Source organism: Jaculus jaculus, chromosome 1, assembly GCF_020740685.1.
Source record: "Jaculus jaculus isolate mJacJac1 chromosome 1, mJacJac1.mat.Y.cur, whole genome shotgun sequence".
In the NCBI taxonomy this organism is placed as follows: Eukaryota; Metazoa; Chordata; class Mammalia; order Rodentia; family Dipodidae; genus Jaculus; species Jaculus jaculus.
Genome location: NC_059102.1, coordinates 174107549 through 174117818, shown reverse-complemented (window position 1 = coordinate 174117818; position 10270 = coordinate 174107549). Strand labels below are relative to the sequence as shown.

Genomic DNA, 10270 nt, shown 5'->3' with positions numbered 1-10270 from the left:
TCACTCCAAGGACTTCATTAGACCCTTACCTGGGATCCACATCTCTAAGGGAGAAATATTCTATTCCTTTGTTGATAAGACTGAGTGGAACAGCCAGACTTTTTACCTATGATAAAAATGAGCAAAATAACGTAAAGGGAAAAACAGTCATTTGTCCAACAATTGCAAAAATAAGGTGATTGGCACAATCTTGGCTTGACAATGAAGACAGATGAGAGAGTTCATCAAATTAAAGGGAAAGTGTAGATAAGTTCACAATCCTGCAACTGTTTTGATGGCAGTGCTTTTGGATGTGGGAAATAAAACCTTTAATTTGGGTGGTCACTTTTTGACTTAGTATAAACATTGAAGACATATTTCTTAAAATGTACTAACTGTGAGCATGCCATCTTACTATGAGGATACTCATTTGGTTTGGAAACATGTTTCTGTTTATTTTAACCCAATTTTTAAATTATTTTTCTTTTTTCAATGTCTGCTCTGTTACGACTATAGAAGCCAAAACCACTGCAGATAATGAGGCTGGAGAATGTCTCTGTGAAGACCGAGTTCTTGCTGCTGGGATTCAGTGACCACCCAGAGCTCCAGAGTCTTCTTTTTGCTGTGTTTTGCTCCATCTACTCCATTACCCTGATGGGGAATGTTGGCATGATCATGCTGATCGGAGTCACTTCCCAGCTGCACACACCAATGTACTTTTTCCTCTGCATGCTGTCCTCCATAGATGCATGCTACTCTTCTGTCATTGCCCCCAAATTACTCGTGGATTTGCTTTCTGACAAGAAGACCATTTCCTACAATGGTTGTGCTGCACAGTTGTATTTTTTCTGCTCTCTGGTTGACACAGAGTCTTTCCTCCTGGCAGCCATGGCATATGACAGGTACGTAGCCATCTGTAATCCACTCCTGTATACTGTCATTATGTCCAAGAGGGCTTTTTACCAGCTTGCCATTGGCGCATTCTTGGGGGGAACAATGAGTTCAATTATTCACACCACTAACACTTTTGATCTGTCATTCTGCTCTAGAGAAATCAACCACTTTTTTTGTGACATCTCCCCACTCTTCTCTTTGTCTTGCTCTGATACTTACATGCATGACATCATTCTGGTTGTCTTTGCAAGCCTGGTGGAAGCTCTCTGCCTTCTAACAGTGCTTTTCTCTTATGCCTGCATTATAGCAGCCATTCTTAAGACAGGGTCTGCAGAAGGAATGAAAAAAGGATTCTCTACTTGTGCCTCCCACCTGACAGTTGTTACCATTTACCATGGCACTCTGATCTTTATTTATCTGCACCCCAGTACAGGCCACTCAATGGATATAGACAGGTTCTATACCTTGATTATACCTATGCTGAACCCACTAATCTACAGTCTCAGGAACAAAGATGTCAAAAATGCCTTTAGAAAAATGATTAGTCAAAATTATGGGCTGGAGAGATGGCTTAGTGGTTAAGCACTTGCCTGTGAAGCCTAAGGACCCTGGTTCAAGGCTCGATTCCCCAGGACCCACTTTAGCCAGATGCACAAGGGGGTGCACGCATATGGAGTTCGTTTGCAGTGGCTGGAAGCCCTGGCGCGCCCATTCTCTGTCTGTCTCTATCTGCCTCTTTCTCTGTCACTCTTAAATAAATAAATAAACAAAACATTTTAAAAAATTGTTTTCATAGGGTAAGCTGAAATGGGCCATACACCTTCAACAATCAAATGATTTTATTGGTGGAAAAAAGTCAGTTTGGAATTCATGTTCCTTGAATTTATGCATAAGGAGGCCCCAACCACAGAGAAAGGCAATAGAGCTAGGATATCTAACATTATGCATATCAATCACTTTATCATTGGGAATTGAAATATATAATATGTCGTTTATGGAAGATTTCACTTAATTTCTTATATATACTTTTCCTAAAATTTCTTTATTTCATTTAGTTATTTGAGAGAGAGAGAGGCACACCAGGGCCTCTAGATGCTGCAAAGGACCTCCAGAAACATGCACTACCTGTACGTCTGGCTTTCATGGGTCCTGGGAAATCAAGCCTGAGGCTTTTGCTTTGCAGGCAAGCACCTTAACCACTAAGCCATCTCTCAAGGCCCTAAAACATGTTTTTATTTTTTTTCTGTGACTTTTTGCAGTGCTCCACAGTGGATGTATTTTTATGTTTTTTAAAAAAATTATTATTATTAACAACATATTTCATAAAGATACATCAAATGTTGGTACCCTGTTTTCCCTCACTCCTGACCCATTCTGTTGGGGGTGCTGCTCAGTGGGGTTTCAGGTATTCCTATGGAGTTGTTTAGGCATTGTGGGAGCAGCAGTCAGTTATTTTTGGAGGGGAGGGAATGCCTCTGGGCGTGATGTCTCAACCTGTGGCTCATCATGGTAGCCTTATAGTAAAAGAAGAAAAGGGCATTTCACAAAATTTGTTTATCATCTGTTAATTCTGATCCCAAGTAGATATGTGCACATTTTAGCCCACTTGTCCACATAAATCATATGTTATATGTTCCTGGTTTTGAGTGGGTACTGGGAATCAAACCTGGGCTGGTAGGCTTTGCAAGCAAGCAACCTTAATTGCTGAGCCATCTCCTGAGTCTGAACTCCTTATTGTGAAGATCTCCTCAGATGTCAACCCCTGTATATTCTTTGTGAATACTCCTTCCTTTCCAGAAGATAATTATATTCTGCATTTCAATGAGTCACTAGTATAATCTTTGAAGACCTCAGTTTCAACCTTATTTTGTAGTAATTTGTGTTGTGTTCTTTCTTCCCTAATAAACTATTAATTTTTTCCCACAAAATCTAATTGTCTTTATGTCAGTGTCCTTCTTAGTATACAATTTCAGGGAATTTTTATGAAATAAATGTATACTTTCTATAAGTGGTTTTCAGTTTAGATCATATCACTATAAAATGTAAAAAGTAGTTTTGGGGCTGGAGAGATGGCTTAGCAGTTAAGCGCTTGCCTGTGAAGCCTGAGGACCCTGGTTTGAGGCTCGATTCCCCAGGACCCACATTAGCCAGATGCACAAGGAGGCGCACGTGTCTGGAGTTCGTTTGTTGAGGCTGGAAGCCCTGGCGCGCCCATTCTCTCCCTCTGCCTCTTTCTCTCTCTGTCTGTCAATCTCAAATAAATAAAAAAAAAAAAATAGTTTTGTCTGCTTTATGTTGTTTTGAGCTTTCAGTAGTGTCACACGTTTCAATATTTAGTGTAAAACATTACCATAGTGATAGTCTTTTAAAATAAATGTATGAACTGATAACTCTCATATGATAAATAAATTAATATATGATTGCAAATATTTTCCCAAGTATCTAGTGTCTATTAGAGGTCTTGAAAACCAAGTGTGAATGTAAAATGTCACAGGAAGCTATGGTATGGGAGCAGAGATAGGAATTGGCATCTAGAAATGGTGGAATATGGCTAAGTGGTGTTTCTCTATACTATATATTAACCTATGTATGAGAGTTGAAAATTATGAAAACTAAGTATGGTTTCAGAATGTATAATTAAGTAATAGAATGCTGATATGAACACTTACCTGTCACAAAGCCCAGTTTATTTTCCTGTGCTCTATTCTTCATGCATAATTTTCTTAATTTAAAACAAGTCAGAATAAGGGAGTTCTGACAATGTTTAACTATTGAGTTAATGTATTTAAACATTAATGCTTATGTGCATTGAAGGCATTTTATAATAGGAGAATTTTAATTCTTATATATGACAATGTACTTAATGTATTTTCAATAAAGTCTATTATGTTGAGGAGGTGACTGAGAAGTGGTTCCACTAGTAATGTATTTTTTTAAATTGCATTTTGTGAATTGTGTTGTCTTTCTTAAAGTAACATTCAAAAATAACTGTACAACAATATGAGCTCGATGAGGAAGGTGAGGTCCTCTTCCCATGGCCTTTGGATAAGGTCCATGTCATATCTCTTATTTGAGCAGTTGCTGCAAAATTAGGAGAAGCTCTTTATCTGTGACCCAGGGTGGTGGGTAAGAGTGTCCAGGGATGGGTGCTCAGATCTCCTGTACAATAGACAGGAGCAGCTGGCCCTGGAGTTGCTCTTATAATTGATTGAAGTCAGACTGAAGAGGAATAGGCTGTGGTAGGAGATTTCCTTGTATCAAATGTCCCTGGTCATAACATTTCATTTTGGACTAGACCCAAAGCAAGATATACAAGTAAATTTTATATCAAACAAACATATTACAATAAAATAAAAGAAATTGATTTTATTTGTGTTTACTTTGAGCATGCAATTTCTTGTTATTGTATAACCTTAAATGGGACACTGCTGCATTTACTCAATGACGTGTTGAATGGAATATTATAGCCAAATGCAAAATAAAATAAAATAAAATAAAATAAAATAAAATAAAATAAAATAAAATAAAATAAAATAAAGTGGAGTGAGGGCAGGGAGGAAAATAATGATACCAATGTCCAATGTGTCCATACAAAGTTTGCACTTAATAAAAAATAGAGAAGAAGAAAAGGAAAAATAATAGCAAGCAAGACAGGCAGAAACATTTTCTAAACCCTGAAAATAAATACAGCAGAGGAATTTTGTTTATTCTTTTGTGTGTGTGTGTGTGAATGCTCATACAGGTGTTTATGTATATGATATATGTATTGTATTTTCCCCATCAATATACTTTCCTATAACCTGTAATGGTGTCCCACAAGTAACATTTGGAAAAGTAAAGGAATTTGAGGGTTTTCTTCCACACTGAAACGCTCTCAAAGACAGTTTAGAATGGCAGCTGGGGAAGCATTTAATGTCTTTCATCTTGATCAATTGATAGATAGTTAGCAGAAAGGTTGTCTAAGTCCTCAAATGTGTATCTATATGTACATTCTCTTAATATTTTATGCCATAAGCTTAAATAGAGCAGCGACACTGGGTGAGGATCAAAAAAGCCCTTAGATGACTGTTGCTTGAGTCTTGTATGATGAGGATGCATGTTTTTAGCACCTGCTGCCTAAGAAGCTGTAGTCATCTTATATACTTTCCTAAGCCATAAAGTATATATTAAAAGTAAATATAAGATTAAGAGTTAATAATAATTTGATATTTAATCCTTATTAAATAAATAAGGACTAAATGGGTTCACTATTACTATTTTTACTATTAAATGTATAAGTCACAATGCAGGTGATGTGGTGATATTTATAACTCAAAGTACTTGAGCAAGGAACAGTCACAATTTCATGCTGTGGAAGATTAGCAGGTAAATAGAATACTGTTATTTATGAAGGTGATATATGTGAATCACAGGAAGGCACATTTAACCAGGAAGACAAGAGAAAATGAAAAGCTTAGTAGAAGTGATGAAGTTAAAAGTTTCAGATCAAGATTGGGTAGTACTGGGCCTCTGCATTTCACATTTTTTTTATTTTATCTTGTTTTAATTTTAGTTCACACAAAACTGTACACATTTATAAAGTAAAATGAGATATCATGAGTACTGAATACGTTAGTAATTATCAAAATTATCAGCACATCTTTCAGTTAGTAAGATATTTATCTTGCCCTGTGAGACAATATTAAAAATCATTCCTTCTATTGATTTTGAAGCACACAGTCTAGTATTATTGACTATGTCACAATCTTGCACTACTTAGCTCAAAATTATTACTCATATGGTGCTCAAACAACTCAGCATAAAAGTAAACAAACATTCTCCCCCAAATCTGGATAAGAAGTACACAAAAAATTTCAGTAGACATTTCTCAAAAGAAGACATACAAATTGTCTAATACATAAACAGTCAACATCACTAGTCACTTGGTGAAGTAGAAATCAGTACTGCTGTGCATGACACTTCTCATGGTTAACTTCCTGTCTTCTATAATTCACTTTTCTCCCAATTCCTTAGTGCTTCTCAGGGTCTGTATCTACCCTCTACCATTGTTCTTCCTCATTGTTGAAAGCTGAAGCTCTATGTTCTTATTTGAAGAAGTTTTCATTATTTCAGTCTGTGTTTAGATAGCTCTCTTTCAGTTTTCCACACCCTGCCTTTGATTGCATGATATTTTACAGTTTATTGAATTATTACAATTCTGGTTCAGTAATGTTTCTAATTTCTAATATATTGAAGGTCTCATGACCCCAGAAAGCATTTCACTATGAAGTATATGCTCACTACAATATAAAATGAGAATAATAAACACTCAAAATCTTACTTGGGTACATATCATTTTTGAGACCAGCCTTGGCTTAATAAGAAGCAGTCTCCAAAAATCAAAGGAAGAAAAAAAACAGAACACTCAAAATATCAAAATAATGAAATGACATTTTACAACACTCATGCACAGATCAAAAAGTTTTCAAACAATAAATATCTATATAAATGGAAGATATAATGAAATTAAGTATATTAGAAAACTACATATGATTTATGTGTTAATATTTACTGAAACATGTCATACTGAAGTGTTACTTGAGACATTACATTAAATATGCAATAGGAGACAAAAAAGAATATGTGCTTGTATGTGTATACTTAAATATATATTTATTTGTGGACTATAGCTATTTAGTTACTATTATTATTATTATTATTATTATTTGAGGCAGGGTCTTTCACTAGCCCAAGCTGACCTAGAATTCACTATGTAGTCTCAGGCTTGCCTGAAACTCCAAGCAGTTTTCCTACCTGTGCCTCCTGAGTGCTGGGATTAAAGTTGTGTGGCACAAAGTCTGGCAAACATTTTTCATTTTTGTCATGCTTGCCTTTACATCCTTGTCCTCAGGCTGTAAATCAGGGGGTTCAGCATGGGAATCACAAGAGTGTAAAATAGTGAGCTCATTTTATCTTGGTCTAGGGAGTAAGAAGAACTGGGCCTGAAATACATGAAGAGCATTGTTCCCTGGAAAATCGCAACTGCAGTCAGGTGGGAAGTGCAGGTAGAGAAAGCTTTGACCCTCCCCTCAGCAGAGCGGATCTTCAAGACAGATGCGATGATGTAACAATAAGAGATAAGGACTCCTGAGATGGTACTCAGTTCAAGGAAACCAAAAATGGTGAATATCACTAATTCATTGACCTGTGTGTCTGTGCAAGATAGTAATAGGAGAGGAGGAATATCACAGAAGAAATGATTAATCTCACGGGACCTGCAGAAACACAAGCGAAATGTCAATGTTGTATGTATCAAAGCATCTGCCACCCCTACCATGTAAACTCCAGCCAGGAGTTGGTAGCACACCCTGCTGGACATGTTGGCTGCATACAGCAAGGGGCTGCTGATGGCCTTGTACCTGTCAAAGGCCATCACTGCCAGTAGCATGCACCCAGCGTCTGCAAAGATACAAAAGATGAAGAACTGCAGGGTGCAGCCAGCAAAGGGAATTGAACTGCTCCCTGAAAGCAGGTCGACCAGTATCTTTGGCCCAACTGCAGTGGAGTAGCAGAGGTCACAGAAAGAGAGGTGGCTGAGGAAAAAGTACATGGGGGTGTGGAGCTGAGGATCCATTTTTATCAAAATGATCATTCCAACATTTGCAAGAAGAATAATGAGATAAACAGCCAGAAATGTGGAAAATAAAATTACTTTTAACTCAGGATTATTGGTAATTCCCAGAAGAAGGAACTCAGCAGTTGAGCAATTCCCAGTGTCCATTCTTCTTTGTTTATAAACTGTTACAAAACAAAGAGAATAATAGATTAGATATATATTTCTCTGCATATCCAAATTACTACTATGACACACAGTAATATTTGCTTGTATAAATTGTTTCATTTGCCATCAGGAAATTGTCCAGGCAAATGTTACATTAAAGATGTAACATTATTAAAAATGTCTAAAGTAAGCTGATGTCACTGTTTTGTGTCAGGTTTCTGAGATATATTCATGATCTTGATCACTGTTACCAGGAGATAGAAGGCAAATGCATTTGTTGGACAAAAGGATTACACTTATTACTTTACTCAAGTAATACAATTGATTTTTGCTGTTAATGATACGTATAGGTGGATAAATGAAAGGCAATCTGATAATGTCTCCAGTGTCAAAGTTTCATTGAAAAACCATGTTATTTGCTGAAGTATCCTGTCACTTCTCTTCCTTGTTTTACCCCTTTGTAAAGTTCCTCTGCTTCAAGATTTGCATTCCAAAAGTTGATCAACAAACTTTAAAAAATATTGTGGCTTTTCATTAGCTTTTAGTATGAATTTTCGCTAAAATGCATGATGTTTTTATTATGAGTGTTTCTGAGGTCCATAGGCATACTTTCTTGTGTTTATGTTTGTACTTATGCATGTCCTTCAGAAACAGTCTCGGTGTGTGTCAGCTGATGCATAAAATTTAGAATGTGGACAACATGGCATGGTAGTCTGAATTTTATTTCCTCTATATTTATATGTAATATTGCACTGAATTGTGTTAATATTTGTACTTTGGGAAATCTATTATTTAATAAAATATAAAATTTAAAAGTTAAATATATTATTTGTAGGGTGATTTGAAAAATTCACTGAGTTAGTTATGAATCCTGGTTAAAATATAAATAAATAAAAACTTAATATTCTTTACACAAATAAGAGTCAGTCAAACTCACTTAGCTCTATAAAGAAAATATCACTATGTTTACATTACTTTAACTGAGTAACAAGATTTAGAATTATTCACTTAGACATTTCTTAATGATTTCTCTTTTTGCCAATGAAACCACTATTATGTTTGACTACTATTTACATACAGTATTAAGAAACCTACCAGACTTGAATCTTTAATTCTTCATCTATGTTGCCTGAGGTATAGGAAGATGGCATTTAATTTTCTCTTTCCTAATTCTGGGACTTAAATCCTCATTCCTCTCTAATTTATATCCATTGTTAATTGCCTTCAAGGCTTAGTATATTCCCCTGAGAACATTGCAACAATTTTAGCAAAGGCAGACACTTTTATTTTTAACTTTTACTGTATACTTTAAATTTATACTTTAATTGCACTTGTTGAAGCTCCTTCAGATCAAGAAAGATTAAAGATGCAAAGTAATCATCATAAAAACATGAAGTGGCATAATTTTCATACCTGCCTTAATACTTTAATGGATTATTGGCAAAAATATTACAGTCCATAAGGACAGAATGTGATGTGTATAAAATATACATTACGTCCATCTTTTTAATATAAAAGAAAACTGAAGTACACTGTATATTACACATACCCTAATGACCATATCTTTTTGATTTAGTATTTCAGTCAGAAGAATGAACACAAAGATATGGAAATATAGGGCTGGAGAGATGGCTTAGTGGTTAAGCGCTTGCCTGTGAAGCCTAAGGACCCCGGTTCGAGGCTCGGTTCCCCAGGTCCCACGTTAGCCAGATGCACAAGGGGGCGCACGCGTCCGGAGTTCGTTTGCAGAGGCTGGAAGCCCTGGCGCGCCCATTCTCTCTCTCCCTCTATCTGTCTTTCTCTCTGTGTCTGTCACTCTCAAATAAATAAATAAATAATAATAAAAAAAGATATGGAAATATAAAGGCATAACTAACTCTATCAACATAGTCTGAGTTCTGAACTGTTTTGTGTGAAACAATACTGTGGATGTGAGAGAATAATGTAATTTAGAAATATTAGTAGGAAAAAAAATGAATGTTGCATGAGAAAGTTTAGGATTGAAAAGAGGCTTTGATGTTGGTATTCTGTAAGTCTATAGAATTCCAACAATAAAAAAGACAACATGGTTCATTTTTCTAAGCTTCTATTTCAGTGATAAGTGCCCTTAAATAATTCCATACAATGCAGTTTTAGCCTCATACATTGAGAGAGATAAAGCTTACAATCAGATCACATTGTGGTATTTTCTATAATCCTTTTATAGAAGTTTGATTTCTTTCTGTTGAGCTAACACACACTGTAGCTAAAATTAGAGATCAATATAAAGTAAAAGGAGGGCATGAATAAATGCATGGAAATATTTCTCCAGTTTGTTGTAATTTATTACCATTCCACTTTGCTTACATTTAAAGATATTTCAAACAATGATTACCACCATTATTGATTGTCACAGACTATATAGTACTAACAAACTATATCATATGTGAGTGATTTACTTATTAAAAGAACAAAAAAGCTCTCACAGTTCAAAGGGTGGAAGTCTGAAATTCGTAACAGGGATCCCTTAGAGATTGGATCTTCTTCCTTATCAAACAGACTTGAAACACTTACCGGACACTTTGCCATATTAAAATAGTAAAAACATAGCTCTCTATGAACTATAAATCATGGACTCTCTAGACACCAAATCTGCCA

At 35.7% G+C, this 10270-nt stretch overlaps 2 protein-coding genes across 2 annotated transcripts; one reads left to right on the top strand and one right to left on the bottom strand.

The window, feature by feature from the left end:
- Window positions 1–495: 495 nt before the first annotated feature.
- On the top strand, window positions 496–3986 carry LOC101598125 (olfactory receptor 1020-like). The gene is made up of 2 exons (XM_045141732.1): window positions 496–1417; window positions 3952–3986. The coding sequence occupies exons 1-2, from the start codon at window positions 517–519 to the stop codon at window positions 3984–3986; spliced, it is 936 nt and encodes a 311-aa protein (XP_044997667.1). The 5' UTR covers window positions 496–516.
- A 2759-nt stretch (window positions 3987–6745) lies between these two features.
- LOC101597828 (olfactory receptor 5W2-like) lies at window positions 6746–7633 on the bottom strand. The gene has a single exon (XM_004667650.3). It carries the CDS (start codon window positions 7631–7633, stop codon window positions 6746–6748), a length of 888 nt encoding a protein of 295 aa, XP_004667707.2.
- Between the last annotated feature and the right edge of the window lie 2637 nt (window positions 7634–10270).

Coding starts and splice junctions, on each gene's coding strand:
- LOC101598125 (XM_045141732.1), top strand. CDS start 517: ATGAGGCTGGAGAATGTCTCTGTGAAGACCGAGTTCTTGCTGCTGGGA. Junction 1,418..3,951: donor TGCCTTTAGAAAAATGATTA/GTCAAAATTATG, acceptor TTATTTGAGCAG/TTGCTGCAAAATTAGGAGAA.
- LOC101597828 (XM_004667650.3), bottom strand. CDS start 7,633: ATGGACACTGGGAATTGCTCAACTGCTGAGTTCCTTCTTCTGGGAATT.